Below are 26,049 nucleotides of genomic sequence, written 5' to 3'. Positions count from 1 at the left end.
TTTGGTCCATCCAGGATAAAGCAAGCACCCAATGTTTTTTGTTGAGATGAGCAAAGTTCTTTGAAACCTAGTGGCTTGCCTTTATCTGCTGAAGAAGTTCCTATCCCTTGAACCTGAATGAAAAATAAAGTATATCAATAGTAATGGATATAATAGATGCTTTGCACTGAATGAGAGCACTTAAAGTGAAAATGAGAGAATGCATCAAAACTCCAATGAGCCAGGTTTAATCACCACCTTGGATATTACCTTTGTGAAGTTGCACCTTCTCTTTTTGGGTTTTCTCTGGGCTCTCCAGTTTCCTCCCATATGCTAAATGAGTGATTGATAGATGTACAGTACACTTCTGTGGTTTAGTGAGTGGCAAAAGAATCATAGAAGGACAACAGGGATGTGACTTCACATTCTACTCTATTCATTTTTTCCATATAAAAGGTGTAGCTATGGGCGCTTGTATAGGTGCAGGAGAACATTCTTCATTTTGAACATATCCCTTCATTCTACCTTTTTCTGCAACATCAGTGACTGAATTGGTGCTGTTTTCTGCACTCAGCTGAAAATTCCACTAGTTGTTAATCATAGTTAGTTGTTCTGGTTGTTAATTTCCACCCTGCTCTGCTCTCACTTTCAGTTAGTTCACTTCCTCTTCTTCCCTTCCCTTTGTGGAGGATAGTTCAGCAAGAAACACCCACAGATTCCCAGTTATTTCATTAGTGCTTCATCCATTCTGCATCTGTACTGTTTTCCCTGTTCCTTCATCTCCATTGTATCTGCTGTGACAATAAGGCTTTCCACATTGGCAACTCTGAAATGTTTTTCTTCCTGCTGAACTATGCCAGTGTTGCTGTTGATCATTGAACAGTAATATTGATTTTTTTTCTCTTTCCACTGAACTGCCTGATCTGTATTTCCTACTGTTCTGCATTTCAAGATTTTGTTTCTTCAATTGCACTCGTTTTTTCTAATGACCCTAATTAAATTATTAATTAGATGGATTCATCACCAGCTTATTACACTGCTGCCTTGGCTTTGCTCCATCAGAGATACTACTTTTGTTCTATCCATCCTTCCCTTTTACTCTCTCCAACTCACAACTAACATGCTTTCTCTTTTTCGCAGTTTATATGGTCTTGGATCTGCTACATTGTTCCTCCTTCCACAGCTGCTCCCAGATACAAGTATTTTCAGCCACTTGTTTTTATTCAGACTTCCAGCATCTGCAATTTTTTTATTGTTGATAAAGTTGTTGCTACTCATTTGCATCCTTGATGGAAGCTTCGTTTTAAACTGCCACAAAACGAGGATTGAAAGTAGAACATTTCATCCTTGATATACAATTCATGTAAGGTCTCTCCTGAGTGTTAGTAGACCTGAGTTTTGATTAGATGGACTATGAAGAGGTCTGTCAAAACAGCCTGATCTGCATTGAAATAATTCCACCAATGCCAAAGTTTTTTTCAGTAATGTCCATAGTCTGGATCCTTTGGGTATTTTGTACATACTTCAATCATTCTGAATTACTTGTAAAATTTGTATATATTTCACGTCATATTCAGAGAGCATGTATTATATAAATATTTATGTTAGGAAAAATATCTTTCTCTTCCCATAGATGCTGATTGACTTATTTTTCTTAGCATTTTGTTTTTATTTCAGATTTTCACCATAAACAGTTGGTTGTTTTTTTTTAAACTGCTGAAGTGGATGTGGGCAGTTGGGTATTTTGTGCAGTATTTAAGACCTCTGGCATATATTGACACTAATAGACTAATTTGACTCACGGTGACAATGGCATGACTTTTAACCACAATACCGCAGGGTCACATATAGTGTATTGAGTTGAAGTTTTCAATTGGTGGTTGAACCACTTATATGCTGATGTTTTTATCTACATTGGTGATGACAGATTCAATAAAACGATTAAAGAATCTTATAGGTAGTGCAGTTTTAGCATTTCACGAGTATATGGTAAAGAAATTTATCTATTTGTAAAAAAATATTTGCATCTTTATGGTGTATTTTTCTTCAAACCTATCAAGTTTGATGCAGCTCATGAATTAAGAATGGTCTTTCCTATTTCTAAACGAGGGGTGATTGCTAAGTCTGTGGCCTAAGGTAGAAAGAGTCAATTTTAGAAAACCTAGAACATTTATTTTTCAACATAGTCCCCTCCTACATTTCCACACTTAGTCCAGTGGTCATGGAGCATAGACATCTTGGACCTCCAGAAAGTGCCCACAGATGGGTGATTGATAAGTTTGTGGCCTAAGGTAGAAGGAGATGAGTTATTAACTTCAAACTTTCTGAAATGTCACAAAGAGTTGAACTGCATGTGTATGTAACGAGAGCTGTATAACTCATCTCCTTCTACCTTAGGCCACAAACTTATCAATCACCCCTCTGTGGACACTTTCTGGAGGCCCAAGATCCGTATGCTCCACGATCACTGGACTAAGTGTGTAAACATAGGAGGGGACTATGCTGAAAAATAAATGTGCTAGGTTTTCTAAAATTGACTCTTTCTACCTTAGGCCACAAATTTATCAATCACTTTGTTTCTATGTACCACCAGTGATGGCTATAGTTCAATACAATCTGATTAAATTCAGCAGCAGGATGGAAGAATTAGGACTACTATTAACAGAGAGCTGTATTTATTGTTGCTTTCAGTGCAACATTTTGCACCTAATATTGATTAAGGTTGGGATCAAAATTTCAGATGCACTGTGATCATCTATTCTAAAACATAGTATACCCGCCTTTCATAGTATCTTTAAGCTATGTAAAAAATAGTTCTGTTTATCTTTCAATAGTAGGAAGAGACCTCCTTATTCATAGTATCATATATATCTGTATTATGTATTAGATATTGTATATCCATAATATTTGAAATTGGCAATACTTATTTTTGTGAATTCAATGTTCATTCCTGACGACGGGACTCGGCCCGAAATGTCGACAGTGCTTCTCCAATAGATGCTGCCCGGCCTGCTGTGTTCCATCAGCATTTTGTGTGTGTTGTTGTTTGAATTTCCAGCATCTGCAGATTTCCTCGTGTTTGTTCATTTCTTTGACTGGATATCTATTTGAGGTCACTGACAAAAATTATTGTTTTTCATGGAAGGTCCCTTGGATTTAGGATGTGGGTGGGGAAATCAAAACTCTTTGCATTGTGTACAATGACACTGTAAATAGATTTGTAAATTATAAATTTAACTGTAATTTGCCAACCTTAGAAGAATGTCCATTACTGTAACACTGATATTTCCACTAACAACCATTGTGACTTCAACTGAGACTTCTAGATTATTGTCAATTACTGTCAAGTTCTGGGCAGATTTTTACATATCTAGGATTTAAATGACCATATGGATTTAATTTTAGATGGCATAACTGCTGCGTAAGACATTCCATGAGACACTTTCCAGAAGAAGGCAATGGCAAACCACTTCTGTAGAAAAAGTTGCCAAGAACAATCATGGTCAAAGACCATGATCGCCCACATCATATGATACGGCACATGACGATGATGAACTACTGCATAACTTAGCCTAGACTGAGTCTAGAGGTGAAAGCACTTATGCAGCTCCTGATTTCTAGTTCATGGCTGAGGAGAAACAGATATGACATTACTTAAAAGAAGTTTAGACTAGCTCCTTGTAGATAAATAACTGAAACAGTTTTTGTAAATAAATAGTTTAATCTATATTTGCATTTATGTATACAAAGGATACAGTATGTTACACATATCAAAAAATGAAAAAATACTGATGTTACATAAGTAACAAATGTAAAAAGTACTTAATCTTACCTTCCCTGAAAGTAAGAAACATGGAAAAAAAACATTTTCAAAACTTTCATAAGAAAATATCTTCAGTAACAAACAGCTGTCTCTTTAAAGTTACTAAACTGGTATAAAAGAAAGAGTCATGGTAATAGGGCAGAAAGGATTTTAAAATATGCACCAGAATTTCAAAAGTTAGCTCTATGGCAAACTAGTCCAGGTATTATTTTTAAGTGTTCCCTCATATTGGCTCTATATTAAACAATGAAAGGCAATGCTGCTTCTCAAGCAAATAATGCCAATACTTTCCAATGATATTGTAAATGAATGAATCGCACTCCAAAGTAAGACCGAACCATTCACATAGTGCAGATACAAAGACATGACAAAAATAAGCTGCACCCTTGTTGAATAAACAGATCAGCTTATAGCAAAGACTGAAGGGAAGAGGGAGGGAAATCTACACCCGAGCAGTTCTGAAGCACCCTTCCCACATTGGCACAACTGTTTAAAGTGCTGGCCAACTTATGTGCTGCTTTTGTGCTAGTGGCTGAATAAGAAACACACTGTGCTCAAAGAGATCAAACACATATGTTTTCAGTTCTTTAAAAATGTCAGGAGAAACATTCTGCAATTGCAGAATGCAAATATCACTCCAATCCTTATGTGTTATTATGCAATAATTCTTCATGGGGCACCCTGAAAAACAAAGATCACTTTAGGGCATAATTCTTCATTAGCTGAAAGTTACAGACTGAAGAATCTGGCAACAGTTGTCAGGATTAAGATAATTTTGAAACAATTCCATTAAGCAGTTTTTCACTGATAGTGAATTGCAGCTTTTAATTAATCAAAATGTACTGTCTATATAAATTATACCTATACATATTCTTCTTCTTCTGCATCATTAGAAGTCGCTGCACTTTGTGCAACATTGTCTAATGCTTCTTCTTTTGATCCCTTTTCTGGAAGAGATGCAAGATCTTTAAAAACATCCACATAATTCCCAAAACCAGGGCCCCAATTTAATAGATTGTCCCAATTAAAAGCTCCTGTCGCAGCGGCATGTGTTCCAGGCTTGGGCTGTGCCTTATATTCTTCGTGACTTCCCTGTAGGACTGCAGGGCTTCCCTCAGCTCTACGACCATGATATCTTCGTGGTTTTAGTTTGCCACCATAATTATCTTCATCATCTGCATCAGATTCATTGACTTGAGACAATTTTGGCATGCGTGAGGTGTATACAGCAGGTTTGTCTCTGTCATATTCAAACTCAGAGCAGGTGAAAGACTCGTGTGAATCACTGTCTGAAGATGATTCTGGTGCAGGTGTACCATCAGCTGGGTTCCTCATTCTAGAAAGAGGTCTTCTACAGTCATCATCTGATGATGATCGCCCATGATCTGCACTACAGATACTTGGGTTTCTAGGGCGAGGGGTGTTGAGTCTTTCAACCTCCTCTATGGACAGTCCTACTGGAGGTGTGTTCTCCAGAGGAATTTGCTCAATTGGCTGTTTAAGTCGGCTACCTGGCCGTGAGCCGTGACTGTGACCTGCTGTGGTCTGGGGGCTTTTGCTTCTTCTTCCAAGTCGTGAAGCATAATTAAAGATGCCAGGCTGGCACACATCTGAATGTGCATCAATAGGACTCCCTTCTCTCCTTGCCAGGTGCAAATCTCTTGCTGGGCTGTTTCGGTAGAAAGTTCCTGGCTTTGAAAATGGAGCAGGACTTTGCCGAGACAGTGCATTAGGATTCTGGCATGTATTGTGACTCAGTGGGGTTGCTCTCAATCCTTGACTATAAGAAGGCTGATAGCTTAAGCTGCTAGCTCCAAGTGGGAGAGGAGATTGTCGGGCAAAACCCAGCGGACTGTGTCTTTGGATGGAAAATTTAGGGGTGTGACTACGAAAATGTTTATAGTGCTGTATAATGTCTGCATCTGAAGGAGCAATGCTGCTAGCATTTTCTATATCATAGTGCTCAAGTTCTGCTTCAGGCCCCATACAGGGTTGACCACTTGGCAATGTATCTGCTGCATGAGGGATGTCCGTCTCATCAAATATCAAATAGGGGTTTTCCCTTTCAATTATATCAGGCTTTGGAACTCCCTCAGGCTGCTTTCTCACACTCAGCTCTTCATCATATGGTGGAAGGTTATCAGGATCATCAAAGCCTTCATTTGCACTTCCTTTCTTCTTCTTTTCTTTCTTCTTTGCATTCTCGTCTTTTTGTACTTTTGTTTTTCTACCTCGGCATTGGTTACAGACGATCAGACCAAGAACGACCAGAGCAAGGAAAGTGGCACAGCTGCCCACAATGGCTGGGACGGCCCACAGTGGCAGAGAGAGCTCCTCCGCTTGCAGCTTTGGACTGCAGGTATATCCTTTGTCCACTCCGGCTTTACAAACAGTTCCCTGGGGACAATGAACATTGACACATACCACCACAGTCTCACATGTTTTTCCAGTGTAGAGTTCTGGACAAGTGCAGATGAATCCAGACTTTGGTAGAGGCTCACAACTCCCTCCATTCTGGCAAGGATTGGAAGCACATTCTCCAGGTAGGACGCAATCGTATGCATACCACTGGTTCACACACATCAATCCACCTGAACATGGGTTACTTGCACATATGTTTGGACCTCTACATCCTATCTTAACAGAAGGGTTACTTTTTGAGATTGTAACATCATTATGCTGTCCAGTGAAGGGCAATGTTTTACCATTGTACGTTACATAAGAGATACACCCATCAAAATCTGGAAGAGAAAAAAATATTTGTCACACAAACTTTCTCTGTAACATTTGCAATAGAAATACATCTTATTTTAACAATAGTAATGATATGACCACTTTTAAGTATCCTTTATGGTGAGCTTAATTTGCAATCATGTTCTTTTATATACTTAAAAATAACTGCTTTAGATTGAAAAGTAGATCACTAATGGTTAACTGGTACTGGGACTTTTGCAAACAAAAGAACCTCTGCACTCTAACTGGAAAACCTATAATAGGATGACTCCATATACCATAGCGGATGACACCATTTTAAGTGTATTATTACTCAATCAAATCCATCTTCCTTCTATGTAAGTGATTATCGTAGATTAATAACATTTACAGTTAGTACTTAATGCTGGGTCTAACATATTAATATTGCATTCAATTCCTAATCACATCCCAGAGGCCTACTCCAGTGACTATACTATAGTCCCAAAGAGACAAGAGCCATTTAAAAAAATTATATACCTGGCAACATGTACTATTTAAATTCATGTATTAAGACACAGAAATTTTATATTTTAAAATAAAACAAAAACAGCTGTTGGAAACAGGCCAGTAATAATGCTATTGGAAGTATTATAACTTATAAATAAATGAAATAATGGATACATTTAAAGGGAACAATTTGTATGTTGACATGAAAGATCAAAGTAGAAATTAATGAGAGGAATACTACCGAACAGAAAGGATTCCTAAAAACAAATACTCATTCACGCTCTGCAACCCTCTGGTTTGAACTGTGACCTTGTTAATTAACTAACGTCCCATTTTCCTTACTTATTTCTCCCCATTCACTTTCCACTTCATTTCCTTCCATTATGGAGCAATTTTCACTTCCTTTTTGTCTTTCCAAATCTTTTCATTACTCTTTTAGACCATAAGACATAGGAGCAGAATTAGGCCATTTGGACCATCAAATATGCTCTTTTATGAACATTTGTAAAAATTATTAATCAAATTTTTACACTTTTCCCTTTGATTTCTGATGTTGAATAGAAAAAATAATATTTGGTCAAGACTGCCTACTCAGCAACAGTCATGCCTCGTGCATCACAATGCCTGTATTCCCACCTCCAGGGCTGTGAAGCTCATCAAAAGAAACTCCCTATTTTTCAGTTCCCAAAATTTGCACAATTATAACCTATCCTTCTTCACTTCAAATTGTATTTGACAATATATGCATCCTTGGCATGTCTATTTCTAATTTTAGCTTTGTGCAGAAGATTTCAAACTGAGAACAATAGTAGGAAACAGAATCTTGGTACATATGAGCAACACAGTTTTGAAGAATTAATCTTCGCATCGTACAATACAATGTAAATTAGAGCTAGCACACAAGCTAATATTATGTTAAGTTGTGATAATTTTGTTAATATTTAATGAAATAACTCAACTTCCTACAGTTATTTATTCATTTTATGCTGTGTCATATGACATGGGTGATCATAATCTACAATTATTAGTATTAAACAGTTGTTGCTTAAATTAACACATTAATGTATAATGCATTTAACAGGATTCCTGTGTAGGAATTAATGGAAAGTAAGAGTTTGTGGGGCAAACCTAACAGTAAACATTCAAATGGTAACTGGTACTTAGCAAAAATAACAGCATGGTCAGTGTCTATTGAATGAAGAGTATTTTTAGTGGGAGAAATGCAAAAAATGCTTAGACTTTAAGAGATCCTAATTTTTTTCTGATTTTTATTTCGGTGTAATTAGTGAGGAAAATCAAAAGGGACCCTATCTATTTTACATCAAACAAAGTCAAAATTATCCTTCAAGCTTTCTTATGAAGTTGTTCAATTCTGAAATAATTATTAATAGGTGATTTCTGGGGATAAATATTGTAATAAGATTCTGGTAGTTTGTAAGAGCACAGGGAGATGAGGCCTTTGCTCCTAAGCTTTATAGTATTTATTGGTTATTCAAAGAATGTAGCACACTTAATAAGTGAGCCTGAATTTTGCTCCGATTGGCCATTAATATTTTGGATACATCAGGGGTTCAACATAAATCCACAGACAATCTTCCTCTGGTACTACTGGAGAAAGATAATTGAACACTCATTAAAAGTGTGAAGGTGGACAGGGATAAATTTCATTCTTGACCACTTTTCCCCATTTCCCATCCACCATCCACCAGTACATGGAGTGCCGGGGAACAAATGTGCTGCCAACTTCCTGAGTATTTTGTTCCATTTTTGGAGGTCATAAGTACAATAATCTAAACACATATTGTTTTAGTTCATTAAACACATCTTAGCTCTTTCTTGGGTTTTCACATGCCTTTTCCTTAAAAGATTAACATTTTTTATTTAAAAAAATGTTACTGAAGTACTTTAGAAACATTTTATGTGTTTGAAGTAAATGTGAGAATTTCTTTTTAATCCTTTGATTTTGCTGTACTTCAATGTTTTTTAACCCCTTGGTTTGAACTGTGATCTTGCAAATTAGCTAACTCTGACCCTTGGGAAAAAGTATGATCTTTATTAGACTTCAACCTCTTTTTCTGTTTCGAGCAGAGAATGAAGAAGCTGTCTGCATAGCGTTAGATTTCAAAAGAGAGCACGAGAATTCAAAATGTCCGTCTTCTGTCATTTGCAGGATTGACTATTACATTGTGACTCCAACAATAACAAGGAAGCACCTCATGCATGGTAGAATTACTGAGCTAGGCCAACCACAAGCAGAGAGGGATGCAACTCAAAATGAAGACACTGAGTTGATTTATTCTGGGACTCACTGTTGAATACAACTTATCACCATGGTTCCCTTTAGCAATGGATTCACTTTAGAGTATATGCAATATTCCCCGACTCTCAGGACTCCAGTTAAGAGAATACTTTGAAGCAACTTTGCACTATTTCCATATCTTATTGCAAATTATTTTGCACTTATTTACAGGATGAGAAAAATCTGCCTATCTTCTTACAACTTAAGGCTACTCTAATTACTCTCAGCAGCGACCCTTTCAATATTGGCCTCAATTCCTTCTGAAGATTGGAAGAAGGGAAACTAATGCACAACAAGAAGAGTAATATTACGAGTCCTTGTTTTGATCCCTTGGAAAAAAAATTAAAAAGCTCATCGACAACCTGGCCTAGAAATTCAGAACCATAGAACTGTTTCTTTCAAGTGCACCCTGTCCAGTAATCAACTCTTTTTCCAGAATGGAATGTTAAAAGGTTAAAATCCATCATACTTGAAGACTGACAGGGCAGTTGAGATTCACCATTGCATTTCCAGTATAATTTCCATATTAGAAGTGCAACAAATAACATTGTTCCCTCATACAACACCTTTTGGAGCATGGCCAGAATCTTTAGTTCACATATTCTAGGGTTTTCCATAGTTGGAAATCCCAAGATAACAAGATTATTGCTCTGGGATTTACGTCATCTCCTTTAAGACCAATTCTTGCTCATCTTCTCAGCACAAAACTAAACACCACCAATCACCTATATCACTTCTTGACTGGCCAAGGCCCAATTCCCAAACACCTAACATTCCTGACTTCTGCTCCCTAAGACACCAATCTTCCCCGTTCTTCCCACAGTCTAGGCCAGCACTACCTTAAGCCCCATCTAGGCTCCTGGCTGTTAATCTTCCTACTCTCCTGTTTCCTCAAATCTCGTCCTAGTTGAGAAGTGCTTTTGAGGCTAGCTGTAGTGGGCTGTGTAACATCCTCTTAAAGTAACTGTGATTTTTAAGCCTGCTGTGTCCAGACACATGGATAAAGTTCAGGCTTTGAAAGATTTCTGTAAGAGGACTAACTGCACCTTGTGTATTTTCCTGTCATTCCAATAATTTTCAACTGTAATTAATGGTTACCTATGCAAATCTGAGGAATGTGAAGAGTATTATAGTACATCATCTCCATTCACTTCTTGAACAAAAATGTTCCATTAATCTCTCGCATTGGCTGGAGAAGGGGCTGATACTGGCAATAACACTTATTACAGAGACCATCTCTTCCCAGGGCCAGCTCAGCTCTCCAAGAATACTTTTCTCTTTTGAGTCTGTAATTCTGTGAAGAATCATCAGTTTTGAGCAATTTAAAAGAAAAAGCAAAAGGCCCTCATCTACAGCAGCATATTATTTTGATTCCTTCCATGATTCCAAGGCACAGTGACTGTAAAGTATGCAAATAACTTTTGCAGCTCACCACAAATATGTAGTGACAAAGATTGGCCTGGTTGTCAGTTGGATAACTCTAGCAGATTAATGAACAGTTGTAATGTATTTCTGGTGGTAAAACCATTGATGAGGGGAAGCATTCCAGCTTCTACCATGATGGGAATGGCTTCAATTATTGGGAAGCATCACATATTGCTAGTATATGAGCCAGGGAACTTAAAGTGATTGAAGTGATCAAGAGCATGTGAAGTGTCATGGATGTAAGTGGGAAGGGACTGAACCAAGGGGGACAAAATCCAGACATGCATTCAGTAAGGCAGAAGCAGACAGAAACAACGGGCCTCCTTGGACAGTCAGGTTTGAGGATCTTGGGTAGGAGGTGGAAATAATATTGAAAGGTAAGGGAACTATGAGGTTAATGGCATTGGATAGGAGACCTCCAGAGCTGTTGAGGCTGATGATTGTGAGGGAGACAATGGCCTGGGCTCCATAGTGGGGTCTTGTTCAAAGAGTAAGCAAGAAAGATTGTCTGAGAGCTGACACCTAGTCTCAGCAATGTAGAAGTCAGTCCATCAGACCACAACAGCACCCACTTGTCTGCAGGTTTGATGGTGAGGTTGGAGAGAGTGGTGGGCAGTGTGTTCAGACAGGTTGAGATTTGAATAGGAGAGAGAAGTGCTGAAGTTGACGTCTCCTCTGCAGTAGAAATGTAAAGAACCAAATGGGCAGAATATCAGAGCAAGATTTCCGAGAAGAAGAGGAGTGTTGAAGATGGGAGAAGGGGTCATCGATGGAACATGGGGAATTCTTGCCAAAAAAAAAATGGGCTCAGAAACACAGGGGCCAAGGGAAGAGCTTGGTGTCATGGTGGACGTGGAACTCACTGAGATGCAGGTGATGGGGGAACAGAGATAAGACCCTTGCTGAGGTCAGAACATTTTGCCTCAGAGAGGTAAAGGTTGGAGGGGATAGTGAAGATATGGCAGGAATTAGAGTTAGGTTTGGGGGCACATATGCACAGATGTAGAGTATTGGAGGGAGAAGAGGAGAGGGTTGGGGTTTTCAGGGCAATTGAGGTGAGAGGAAGATGGGGGCTGAGAGGAATGAAGGGGGGGGAGAGGGTTAGAGGGGAGCCTGGGAAACCGAAGATTGGTGGGGAGTAGTGCTGGAAGAAGAGTAGTCACAGGACCCAGTGGCAGTGAGAAAGTTCTTGGTTGGAAGTTGAAACAGCCAAGATTGGAGCCAGAGCTGTGAGTGAGGAATTGAAATTACAGAACATCTTCCACGTTCAGGAAAGTTCAGAATACTGTAGTAAAAATCTTTGCAATTCCATGTCACAGTTCTCAAAGAAAAATTAGGAGCAGGTCACCAATGAAACACATACAAACATGTGAACTCTTCAACAGCTTAAACCTTACCTATAGCAGGCCTATCACACAAACTGCAAGAAATCATTAAAAGCATGCCTCTATTAATTGTGCATGAATGGCACATAGACACTACCAGAGAACAAGCAGGGTTCCTGTGGCTGATTTCATTAGAGGAGAGAGCTGTGTCCATTAATAGAACATTTGCTGTTGAATCTGGAACCAGCAGCAAAGCAGAGACCACTGAAGTGAATAGTACACACATACTTTCAAACCAGCTACTCCTATTACTGCACCACTTTCTTCATCCACCTTCTTGCACTCTTTGCTGATTTACAAGCTGCAAATAGGGTTACTATGACCCTCATCACAATACTACAGTAGTTTTTGTGCCATTGACATATCACTGTACTGCACACCTTCCTCTGCTCTCCCTGCATGTGCTTTTAATTCTACAAATGCTGCCTGATTTTCAGAGTATTCCAGTGTTTTGTTTTTATTTTAGATTTCCAGCATCTGCAGTATTTTTATTGTAGATTTATTATATCTGCCAAATTAAACCTCAACAATTCAGTGCTGCTTTGTGTTAAGCACACATGGGAAACCCACTGTTCAGCAGCAGGAAGCACCCACTTACTCTGTACTACTAATTACTTGGCATTTTTATGAATTAGTCAGAATAAGGGTTCCAGAAGCCTTGAAGAGGGACTGCAGATGAAAATACAGATAAACTTTACCACAAAAGTGCAGATGTCCATGCTAAGGCTTTGGTGACCATTTCTTTATGAGAACATCATAGGCAGAATGTGATGATGGCTTAGAAATGGAGAGCAGGAGGTCCTCTTTGAAAGGGATATATAGAGAACAATTCTCCTACATATCTTGTGTGAGGAGCAGTGAGCAACTCTTCTTGAAAACAAAATTGCTTATTGGACTTTGTTCATTTGTTACATGCAGCAGTGTCATCCAAGCATTGTCAGCGGCAGTGAAAATAGATTGCGCTGAGTATTGTCACTATTTACAACTCATCACTGTGCTGTTGAGGTTTTTTAACCCAAGGTTAGCCAAATTCATCTTTTCATTGGTCAAAGAGCAGCACAAAGGTAAGTGCCTAGATTCGTTAGGATTCCTTTGGAATTTCCACTGGTTGAAGGAAATTTACCGATCCTCAAATAGCCTTGGGGATGCCATGTAAGAACCATTGACACAGTACAGCATGGAAAAGAGTAGTCACTAGTCCATACCAATGACCAAACCTCTGTTTTTAAACTGGGGTAATTCTAACTCTTTATTCTCTCACATACTCATCAAACTTCTCCAGATTCTATCAATCATCTGCATACAATGGACAATTTGTTGTGATCAATTAAGCCACTAACCTGTACCTTTAGTAAGTGGAGGGTAATGGAGGACTTGGAGGAAACACATGTGGTTGGAGGGATAATGTGCAAACTTCCCAGACTGTATTGGATGTCAGGATCAAACCCTGTTCACACTGGACCTGTGAGACATCAGATCTAATGTCTATCTTGCCATATCAGCAGCTTGCAAATCAGAACCAAATGTGAGATTTAGGAACTAGGGTTATGCATTAATATACCAATATTTTCAATTATATTTGCATTATTGCTGGTCAGAATCAAAGGCAGATGTTCCATAAAGACCAGCACTGACTCTTACAAGGTCATTTTCATCATTGTTTTATTTCTATTTTCTTCTTTTTCTGTCATGTCAGACTCCATTCATCTCCTCCAGACATCACCCTCATACAGGTGACACCACCACTTTCATACGGTTTCTCTTCACTTCCAACCCATAGTTTTCCCTTTCATACCTACATTCTTCCCCATTTCCCTGTAATTTAAGACCTCCTGAATTTCTAATTTTGTCATTTCTGATGAAAGGTTGTGGATTGTTACACCCTCTTTTCTTTCTGTGAGTATGGTTTATCCTGCTGTAGTATTTTCTGTAATTATTCTGCATTATCTGAGGACTGATGTCACAATCTGCATACTCAGTACTTCTCCAGAGGGCACAAATGATTAATGGCTTCACTGAAGTGACTTCATTATAAATAATGTCATTTATGTATTGTCTCCTTTATTCTCAGGGTCAGGAAAAAAATCCAGAGTTTCCTGCCTTGGAGAATCAGCTAACTTCCTCCATTCATATTGTAGTTTGCAAGAACCCTGTGATCACTTGGTAAACTTGTACAGTGACAAGTCAGTTTTCAATGGTGAGACTTTGAGTGAAGTTAGGAAATTCAATGGTGGAGTGCAGATGGGAAAAGCTCACAGAGAGTGGAATTCCAAATGCACACAAATAATTGGGAGATCTGGAATCTGGTCTTATATGCCACATCTGGCATTTTCCTACAAATTGGGCCATTCACTGTACACTTTTGAAGTACTGCTGCTTTGATGTTCTGGATAAAAAAACTAATATAGATGGTCTTTGGTTATTGGCAGGAATTTGTCTGTGCTGGTGGCATAGTGCTATCTGCATCTGGACTTCAGAACAAGAGGTCCCAGGTTCGAATCTGGCTGGCTCCTTGCATGCTTTCCATCCATGCTGGGTTGAGTGTTGAGCTAGCATCGTCAAACAGACAAACGCTAAAGGTTGCCACCCAATGCACCAAACAAAGCGCGGGGAGGAACTTGATTATTGGCACAAATTGTGGAGTTGGGCATAAAGGGCCTTTATCTATGCTATATGACATCATTGTCCTCAAGGTAACTGATTAATCTGATTTCAAAGCTATTTTTGAGGGATAAATATTGCATCAGGTAGAGAAAATACCATTTTAAAATTTTATTAGTAATGAAGCTGATTGAGAAGCTCAGGTCCAACATTGTGTTCCCGCTGTTAGAGTTGTAGAGTTGTATGGTGCAGAAATGATCCCTTCTGCCCACCATGTCTATGCCAACCTGTTTTCCTATCTACAATAATCCTATTTCAGTCGATGAATACTCTATTGTCAAGTGAATGCCAATTTTGGCAAGTTTCTACCAGTTATTCTGGATGTGGGGAGGTAATTAGAGTAGGTGTTGTTGTTTAACATCAAATTTGTTTATCTTCTCCAGCAGTACCCAATCACGTGGGAAAAATGGACTGCACTAAGGAAGGAGGCCTTGCATCTCAAAATCCTCATCTCCTCAGCAATTGTAACTATTAAGTATTGAACAAGAATACCAGCCCCTAAAGCTGCTAATACATTAATAATGGAAAATATAAGTTATTCAGTATATTCAGATTCCTGAATCCACCACACCTTTGGGGGAAAAAATCCAAGAAACAGATACGCGATACTTCCAGAATTCCTCCTTCATTTCAACCATGCAAGATCTTGCATAATATAACTATTGTCAATCAACCTCAACTTATTCAAATTCTGCATTCTCTTATCCATTATTCTTTCCTCAATAATTTACTTTGGCTTTCAGTCATTCAGTGTTAAAGATGATTATTCTTGGCTTTAGACCGCTTTTTGAATCTCAATACCTTTAAAATGCTTCAGATTTCAAATCTCCTCTCAATGTATTTGACTTTAACACAACTATCTCATCACCCCCTCATTGATCCAAACTTCTGGTAATCATTTCCTATTTTTCTCTGTGTCTTATCGGAGAAATAGTTTATACCTCAATCATCCTCTATAGTAAATTGTTCTATATTCCAGCAACTCTCTGTGTGAGGACATTTCTTTCAATGTTATTCTCAGCGATCATTCTAAATTTTGACCCCTTGCCGCAAATTGGCCACTCAGAGAAAATTATTCTTCCCTACTCTTCTCTTTAAGAAAAACACATTATAGATTTTCTTGGCTTTCCTACTCCACCAAAAATAATTCCATTAACTCATCTTGTAATAAAAGGTAAAAATAAAATATGTCCATGTGGTGCCTTCCTGATCCCAGAATGTCTTGAGACACTTCACTCCCAATTAATTATTTCTGAAGTCTATTTATTCTGCAATGCAGGCAAACACATCAGCCAAAATTGCACAGGGCAAGGTCCCAAAAGCTTCTGTAATGCTATGGGTAATCAGCTAGAAACAATGCAGTACAAAAGTATGGTTTAAAGATACAGAAAAATGTACAATTTTAAAATAGTATCTGAATTATGTCTATTCCGCTTGGCCTCATTATTTCCCAACAACTAACTATTCTGTGAATTGAAGTGGTTCAACTTGCAGTACAATACAATGGGAAATTCTTTCATTATAGAACATTTGAAAACATGTCTTTTAAGCTGATGTCTCTACTCACTGAAGATTTAAGAAATGATATAATGTAAAAAAAAATTGTCAAACCTGCTTCTACTACAGACAACAATCTATGACCCATCTTTTAATCTCAAGGCAAAGTTCTGCTTGAATCATCCTGTAGATATCGAATCAGAATTTCGCTGATGCAGCCCGATGCCTTGACTTGCTACTTTTGATACCTGCATATGCAAATTTATCTTTTCCAAATGAGGTCAATGTCTTAACTTAGGAGATGCCCACGAAGCAGAATAGGCTTCAAATGGTGAGTGAGCCTTAAGTGGCCATAAACCATAATATAGGAACAGAATAAGGCACATTGAATCCATTCTGCTAACCAGCGTCTTGGCTGAATTCCCTCCTCCCCCCCCCCCGTTCTCCTGCTTTCTGTCTGTAACTCTTAACCTTTAACCCACTTACCTATTGAGGGCTTATCAATCTCTGCTTTAAATATACCCAAAGATATCCCTTTAAAACATAAATAAGGCTGTGCTCTTGAAACCTAGACTCGCCCTACTAATGGAAATATCTTCTTCACATGCACTCAATCCAGTGGGTTTCAATGAATCTTCCGTCATCCTTCTGAACTTCATCAAGTATGGGCCCAGTGATAACAAACACTCCTTGTGGTCCATCCTCCCAGCACATCTGTGCTCTGTGACTGGGCTGAGCAGAGAGTCCAGCAGTGGAATAGGTGGTCAGATGTGCTGGCACTGACCTCCTGTTTGAATTAGAATTCTACATCTTGTTGAGCTTGTGCCAAAGCTCAGGACATGCTAAAAGCCCCACTGGCTGATAGCAGGCAGTTTCTTACAGCACCATCTGCTATCAGTCAATTTGATTTCACCAAGTACAGAACCATCTGTTATTCACCCTCAGGTTCTAGTTGGTGTATAAAAAAAATGTTGATAATAATGTCAGAGCACGTTCCATCCATTGATAATAAATGCTTCATATTCAAACAACAAACTAATGTGGGGAAATTGATAACACCAGGTATGTAATTACCCACCTATTTCAGTGCTCTGGTAATTTAGCCCTGGAGGTATACCCCCAAGGGAAACACTTAGGACATTTAATCCTCCAAAGTCCTGTGTATTATGATAGATTTCTCGAGTGTAGATTCTGTCAATCGAAAAGGTTGTAATAGATCCATTTTTCTTGATTACAACGGTATGCCAATGTCCATCAGATATAGAAATCTCAGGTATATTCCTTTCTACTTTTCCACCAACACCGGCATCAGACGTGTAATGTAACTTCCCACTTTTTACCTACAGATAAAAGGAGAAACACAACATGTAAGTGTTAGTACATTATTTCAATCTTTATTACAGGCTTGCATAAAGTAAAAGCAGTTTTACTGCAAATTATTACTTTGGTGCAGTCTTGCTCATTACCATGTCAGGTTCATGAGGTAATATAACACCGAGACCCAAAGTCTTTTATATCATTTTCTCACAATACATTAAAAACCTGCAGTATGAGAACCTTATGTATTGTATAAATGCACTCTGAAATACAGTTAAATTCTTCAAAAACGATTAAGTGCTTTAACCATATGGAAATATGCCACTTTCATTTCTTTAAAAAAAGTTGAATGCACAATATGTGAGGTGCTATGTCAAAAATGCTGAAGTTTTCATATGGTTTGCCACATGCAATTTTTAAGTAGTGTTTGGTCAGATCACGATAGAAAAATAAATATGCCAAATTTCATCATTTACTTTTGCCTGACACAGGGTGATGGTATGCAACCTCCCTCGATGTTCTGATATCAAGTTCTCTTTGTAGAGTCTATTGCACACCAGCTTGTCTTCATTAATAACCATCTCAGAGTAGATGCCATATCATTTACAAATATCTGACTCCTTGGGTTACTTCAAGTCTACCAGCAGTACTTTGCATACAATGTGAACTTTGCCATTGAAAAATGAAACTTCCTTATGTGGAAAGATTCCTGTACAAAACAGCTGCAACATTTTTGTTCTTTTAAAACAAGGAAGTGAAGTCTCAAAGGTGCAGCATGGTTGTTGCACTGCATGTACGGGCCCAGCTGAGGCGCCGGAACCCAGGCTTGAGAATGAGGAACGAGCCAATGCTTAGCCATTGCTTGAGAAGGTTTGAAGCTGATTTGAAGTGGCAGATCTGAGGTGAGGTGAAGGGGCCCGGGCCAGAGAGTGTACCGAAATGGCAAGGCCTGGGTCTGAGGGTGAGGAATGCTGAGGTTTGGCCTATTTCAATGTTGGGTCGGATTGAAAAGGTCAGGATGTTGGGGCCATAGGCGAGGAATGGGCCGCTGTTTAACTCACTGCTCAGTGAGGTTTACTCATTTCTGCACTGAATTGACACCGTGGCCTACAATCAAAGGGCTCCTGGACCGGCTGCAGTGATAACTGGCTTTGTGGCTGTAAACTCACTTTTGTGAACTTTAGTTCTGAATGGTATTTGCTTACATTTTATTATTTGCATGATTTGTTTTCCTTTTGCATATTGGGTGTCTGACGGTCTTCTTTTAAAATGGGTTCTATTGAGTTTCTTTGTTTTGTAGTTGTCTGAAAAGAGATGAATCTCAAATGTTCTACCATGTTCTGCTTTCATTCAAATTACGGGCAAAAAAATATATTTTTAGTGTTTTATCCTGAAAAACAATGAGAGTGTAATATTTTAATCTGGAAATTTGATATTGAAGAACACATCTTCCAGGGCTAATGTTGTTTGCTTTTGCCTTAAGCATTGGTGACATGAACAAAGTACATTTTTCTCCAATTCCTGATCATTTTCCATGAAATTCCAACTTCTAAAGCTAAGACCTGGGAGTCCATCATATAGTCTGTAGTTGGCTGGTAAGTGTTAAGATGAAGGATGTTTCTGGCACAATGCCCAGCACTAGTTAAACCCTCTCAGCATTGTGGCAAATACTTTTATGAAGGAAGGACATGGGTGATGGGAACAATGATTAAAACCAGAGCAAAGCAAGCATTCTAATCAAATCATCTAAAACTAGCTTTAATCTTACCTTCACAGTAGTATAATTGCTGCTTTCCTGGACATGAATTAAAATACCATTTTTGCTTCTTGTTCTGAACTTTATGTCCAAGCTGCTTGGAGTCACAGGTTCAAGGGGCTGATGCTTCAAACTCTGGGTTAATAAATAATCCCGCTTCTTATTCTGATTAATCATATAGTCTAGACGTCCCCTACCATTCAATGACAAAGCAGTGTCCACGTTGACCACTAGAAGACCACATTTTTAAGCAGAATTAAAATCAACATTGAAACACTTGGAAAGACCTAATTCAGCTCATGTTACAGTAGGTTAATTATTAATGATGTGCAGTTGGTAATTAAGGTTAAATACATCAAATTAATCAATGCATCAATCATTCTTTCATTAGATAAAGGTGAAAGGTGAACAATACAAATGTTCCAAATGTCATGAATTTGAGAGGTCAAATAGTGAAGAATTAGGAGTAGAAGAAGGTTATACATCCTGTCAACATTGGTCCGGTGAGCTAGACATTAGTAGTGGGAAAGTTATTGGAAGATATTCTAAGGGACGGATATATAAGAATTTGGATAGACATGGACTGATTATGGATTGTCAGAATGGTTTGTGCATGGTAAGCCATGTCTAACCAATCTTATAGAGTTTTTAGAGGAAGTTACCAGAAAAGTTGATGAAGGCAAGACAATGGATGTTGTCTGCATGGACTTTAGCAAAGCACTTGACAAAGTCCCGTATGGGAGGTTGGTCAAGAAAGTTCAGTCACTCGGCAGTCAGGATGAGGTAGTAAACTGGATTAGACAATAGCTTTGTGGGAGAAGCCAGAGAGTGGTAGTAGATGGTTGCCTCTCTTACTGGAGGCCTGTGACCAGTGAAGCGCTGCAGGGACTGGTGTTGGGTCTGTTGTTATTTGTCATCCACATCAATGATCTGGATAATGTGGTTAATTGGATCAGCAAATTTGCAGATGACACCAAGATTGGGTGTAGTGGGCAGCAAGGAAGCCATCAAGAGGTTGCAGTGTGATCTGGACCAGCTGGAAAAAATGGGCTGATAAACAGCAGGTATAATTTAATGTATACAAGTATGAGGTGTAGCACTTCAGTAGAACCAACCAGGGTAGGTCTTACACAGTGAATGGTAGGGCACTGAGGAATGTGGTAGAACAAAGAGATCCAGAAATACAGGTCCATAATTCATTGAAAATGGCAGCACAGGTAGATAGGGTCATAAAGAAAGCTTTTGGCAATTTGGCCTTCATAAGTCAAAGTACTGAGTACAGAAGATGGGATGTTATGCTGAAGTTGTATAAGAACTCGGTGAGGCCTAATTTGGAGTATTGTGTGCAGTACTGGTCACCTACCTACAGGAAGGATGTAAACATGGTTGAAAGTGTGGAGAGAAAACTTACAAAGATGTTGCCAGAACTGGAATAACTGAGTTATAAGGAAAGATTGAATCCAGTTCATTAGGATCTCTATTTCTTGGAACATAGAAGATTGAGAAGAGATTTGATGGAGGTATACAAAATTATGAGGGCAGATACAAGCAGGATTTTTCAACTGAGGTTGGTGGGACTACAACTAGAGATCATAGGTTAAGGGTGAAAGGTAAAAAGTTTGACGAGAACATGAGGAAAACTTTTTCAGTCAAATGGTTGTGAGAGTGTGGAATGAGCTGCAAGTGCAAGTAGTTTGTGCAAGCTCTATTTCAATGCTTAAGAGAAGTTTAGATAGCTACATGGATGGTAGTGGCATGGTCAATAGGCACTTTAAATATTTTGGAAAAGACTAGATGGCCCAAAGGGCCTGTTTCTATGCTGTACTTTTCTATGACACTGTGACATGTTCAATAAAATCACAACCAATCTCATTGTTGACCTCAATTGCGCTTTCCTGGCTGATTCCCATATTCATGCCAGTAATGTCTTGAATGGACAGAATTTTAATGCATTAAATTAATTGAATTTAAATTCCATAGCTTTTGTCCTAGGATCTGAACTCTTAAGCGTGAATCATTAGTCAGTCACTAATAACTAGTCCACCGTGCAATTGTATTCAATAGTTTATCATTCTCTAATACCTGGTGTATTGGTAACACAAAATCACATGAATACATCTATAAGAAAACATACAGAAGAAACTGTTTCTTGCGAAGAGTTATTAGAACCTGTAACTTATTACCACAAATGGCTACTGAACAAAAGACTGATATACAAAGCATTGAAAACAGAATTATATTCAAAAGAAGGGGAAAAATGTCTTTAGGGAAAGCTGATCTGATTTGTTGGTAAAATGCAAAGCTAATAGTGAGGCAGGTAAATTACTTCAATAGTGTCCTTCTGCAATGACATTTCTAGTTCACTGATAGTCAGTTTACTAGGGTTTATATTACAGAACATCCTGGAATCAAACTGAGAAGGGGAGATTGGGACCATTTGTAAGTTTACTGCACAAGGAAATGATGAATATCTGAGAGCAGGTTGCTCACCTTCTCTCACAGTCTGACACAATGTTGACTATGACCAGACACAAATGATATTGTTCAAATCAAATATTTAACAGTAAATAGTTTGGATACAACAGAAATGAGTCATAAGCCAAAGTTGCATTCAACAACTTTATATGTTCATTGTTCTCACAATAATTCTTGCATCGTGTCAACTCTGCATTGGGCTTCGTTTATTTATTGGATCTGACAAGAAGTTTTCATCTTGAGTAATCCAGAACTTCTCAGCAAAAATATACAATGGTAAAAAAAACATTTTAGTGTATTATTGCCATCCTATGAGGCCAACAGAAACAGTGGGGCCATACCATTGTCTATCATATATCCCAAAGGTCATGGGTCATTGGTTCAATTCTTGGGTTCAAATGTAGTAAAGCATGCGATAATAAACTTGTCAGTTCGCAGTGAAATGCCGAGTGGGAAAGTCCTTAGCCTCGTGGGTCACTGAGACCACTTGTACCAACCTGGCTGGCTGCCAATACCTTATTCTGAGGAACTGGGGTTCTATCACCAATATGTTTTTCTTTCACATTCAGACTATAGTAGGGATTTAACAGTCCAGCTGTGAAAACACACTGCTTTTCAATAATCACCAGCTTCTACATTTCTAATTCAAGTCAGCAATTTTGAAGTCTAAATGTAAAATCCTGCCACCCAGTTTTATTAAACAGTCAGAATTAATTTCATTCATTATAGGAGTAAAAAGGTAAGAATTAAAAAAAAACACACTCTGGTTACTAGACCTCTCTTTGCCCCATTAAGAAGTGCAACCTCTTCCTCAATACATTTTTTTCATATTTTTGGTGGTGCAGGAATAGAACCTCACACATAATGAGTAGATAAGTAAGTTAAAAATTCAAGCCTTACATTTTTCACAATATTTTCCTGTATATCCATGCTTGCAATTACACTGCTGCCATGACCAGTGATCCACACAGGGGCTCTCATGTTGGCAGGGGCTGTTTAGACAGACTCCTTCAATTCGTAAACATCTGAAATCACGTATATTTGAGGCAACAATTAACACAACAGGTCAAAACTTATTCAAGATCAATGACAACAAACCAGAAGTTCCACAATTTTGCTGGGCTGCTGTGTCTATGCCATGGATTATCAAACTTTACATATTAGTGGCAATATAAAATAAACCAATGTCATAGCAGGGGAGCAAAGGAGAGCACAGTTCCAATGAGAGGAGCAGGTGGCCTCATTAATGTCCTCCCAACTTTCCTCACTGAATGATCTAAAACTCTTAAGAAAGGGAACCCAAAATGGCACTAGCTTAAAAAAACATTAATATGGCAATGGTATTGACTTTCAAATAAAATAAGTCCTGTGTTAGCATAACTGGACTCCAGATACTACTTTTTACTGTGTGTCATACTACTAGTTTTGCTAACCAAGAGTATATTCTAGAGGGTAAAGATCTCAATCCTATTAAATCACTCACTTCAATAGGTAAATAAGGTAAAGCTTTTTTTTAAAAAAAACGATGCAGTTGCCAAAGCCAAAGGCTAAGTCCAGAATTTCCTGGCAGCAGTATATGTCATATGCTTTCCATTCACCCATCTGTTCAGTACCACTTATGTGGAGAGAACCTTATAGTGACAATGTCCTGAATGTAGATGGTAACAGAAATGTTGATGATGCTGTGAACCCCTCTATCATAGTCACAGAGAGATACAACATGCGAACAGATCCTTCAGCCCATTAAATCTGTGCCAACACAAATCGTGCATTAATTCCAGACTCTTTCTCCAACATTCTCATGAACTATATTTTACCACTTTACTACATACCAATGGCAAATTTATACTGCCCAATTAATCTACCGATCCAGATGTCTTTGATATATAAGGAGAATCCAAAATACCAAAGTGATGCAAAGGGAATGTACAAACAATGCAAAGAACACCCAAGGTCAACCTGGGTCTCTGGCACTGAGAAACAGCAACTCTACTTTTTGTGCCAGTGTTCTGCTTCTGACTGCAAATAGAAACACATGCCAGGGTTTGAATAAACCCTACCAATGGAAATACTTGGATATTTGGTTAAGCCACTCTCTTGGGCTTAATTGTCTGTTAAAACTTTGAAATGATATATGAGTATCTGTGAATGCCTTTGGCAATTTTTCAAACACTGAAAACTATTAAAAGTCAATCATACAGTATATTATGCAAATACTTAGGTTTAATTAAATAGATCTAAATTAATTCAAAGTAAATTACCCAGTACTTCTTTCTTTCAAAGCCATTCCTCCCCATTGAAATGAATGCATCAGATCTAACCACACACAGTTCAATAGGCAGATTCCCCACCACGGCTATTGTGAACTGCAGGAAGTTAGTGATTTATCATGAGAAATTCAATGTTGGAACAGAGAAGGCATTTCTCGGGAAGTTTGTCTCTTCTGAATCTGCATGTATGTACCAAGTATTCTAACCCTTCTGCCAATGTTTTACAGTTGTTGCATTCTTTATTAACTATTTTTAATGTGCTTTTTAGGTGCTTTTTAGACTTATTCTATTAATCCAGTTCAGGTATGGGGGAGACAGTCAGAGCAGTGGTGTGCTCCGTATGCAGTATGTGGGAAGTCAGGGTCAACACAGTTGTCCCTGATGATCACACCTGCAAAAGGTGCGTCCAGCTGCAGCTCCTATCAGACCAAGTTAGGGAGTTGGAGCAGGAGCTGGATGCACTACGGATCATTCGGGAGGTGGAGGCAGAGATAGATAGGAGTTATCAGGAGGTAGTCACACTGAAAAGACAGGAGGTAGGCAGATGGGTGACGGTCCAGAGAGGCAGGGGGAGCAGGCAGAGAGAGCAGAGCTCCCCTGCGGCCATTCCCATTAACAATAAGTATACCGTACTGGATACTGTTGATGGGGATGACCTACCAGGAATGAGTTGTAGTGGTCCTGCCTCTGGCACAGAGGTTGAACCCTCAAGGAAGGGGAGGAGGGAAGAGAAGAGAGCGATAGTTTTAGGGGACTCTATAGTTAGGAGGGCAGATAGGAGATTTTGTGGGACAGATCGGGAGTCTCGGATGGTATGTTGCCTCCCTGGTGCCAGGGTCCGGGACATCTCAGATCGGGTGCAGGCTATTCTTGAAAGTGAGGGCATGAACCCAGATGTAGTGGTCCATGTAGGGACCAATGATGTAGGTAAGGTGAGTGAGGGGGTCCTGCTTAGAGAGTTCAGGGAGTTAGGAGTGAAGCTGAAAGGCAGGACCTCCAGGGTGACAATCTCGGGATTGCTACCTGTGCCATGTGCGAGTGAGGCGAAGAATAGAATGATTATGCACATTAATACGAGGCTGAGAGCATGGTGCAGGAAGGAAGGGTTCAGGTTTTTGGATAATTGGTCTTTGTTCCAGGGACATTGGGATCTGTTTCGAAGGGATGGTCTACATCTGAACCGGAGGGGTACTAACATTCTTGCAGGAGTATTTGCCAGTGCTGCTTGGGGGGGGGTTTAAACTAGATGTGCAGGGGGCAGGGATCCAGATCCAGAGGGTTGGTCAGAAGGGTTAAATGTGTACAAGGTTTGGGTGATCTTGAGAAGGTCATCAAAATTCAGGGTGCAATTTGCCCGATGGAAGTTCAAGGAGCTGGGTTAGGTACAGTAGACAGTGTTTTAAGCAAAGAGAGGAGGAATGGGCTAAGAATTCTATACTTGAATGCGCGTAGTGTCAGAAATAAGACAGATGAGCTTGAAGCTCAGATGAAAATGGGGAACTATGATATTGTTGGGATAACGGAGACATGGCTGCAAGGGAATCAGGCCTGGGAATTGAGTGTACCAGGGTATACGTGCTATCGTAGAGACAGAAATATGGGAAGAGGGGGTGGGGTGGCCCTGTTAGTGAGGAATGAGATTCAGTCCTTAGCAAGAGGTGACTTGGGAACAGGGGAAGTAGAGTCTGTGTGGATTGAGCTGAGGAACAGTAAGGGTAAAAAGACCCTAATGGGTGTTGTGTACAGGCCCCCAAACAGTAGCGTGGATATTGGGTACAAGTTGATTAGGGAGTTAACATTGGCATGTGCTAAAGGTAATGCAGTCGTTATGGGAGATTTCAACATGCAGGTGGACTGGGAGAATCAGGTAGGTGCTGTACCCCAGGATAGGGAGTTTGTGGAGTGTCTAAGGGATGTATTTTTGGAACAGCTTGTGCTTGAGCCAACCAGGAACGAGGCTA

General features: G+C 39.1%; 1 protein-coding gene across 1 annotated transcript in view; it reads right to left on the bottom strand.

Moving 5' to 3' along the window:
- Positions 1–3,686: 3,686 nt before the first annotated feature.
- Positions 3,687–26,049, bottom strand: part of fat4 (FAT atypical cadherin 4) — a 363,920-nt gene continuing 341,557 nt past the window's right edge. Inside the window, exons 15-18 of the mRNA XM_059965100.1 lie at positions 22,719–22,843; positions 19,356–19,573; positions 17,349–17,610; positions 3,687–6,543 (exon numbers count right to left, since the gene is read on the bottom strand). Coding sequence (XP_059821083.1) covers positions 4,664–6,543; positions 17,349–17,610; positions 19,356–19,573; positions 22,719–22,843 — 2,485 coding nt within the window. The 3' untranslated portion in view covers positions 3,687–4,663. The remainder of the gene's footprint in view (positions 6,544–17,348; positions 17,611–19,355; positions 19,574–22,718; positions 22,844–26,049) is intronic.

The sequence above is a fragment of the Hypanus sabinus genome, chromosome 3 (genome assembly GCF_030144855.1).
Source record: "Hypanus sabinus isolate sHypSab1 chromosome 3, sHypSab1.hap1, whole genome shotgun sequence".
Taxonomy (NCBI): Eukaryota; Metazoa; Chordata; class Chondrichthyes; order Myliobatiformes; family Dasyatidae; genus Hypanus; species Hypanus sabinus.
This window is presented reverse-complemented; position numbering and strand designations above follow the sequence as displayed.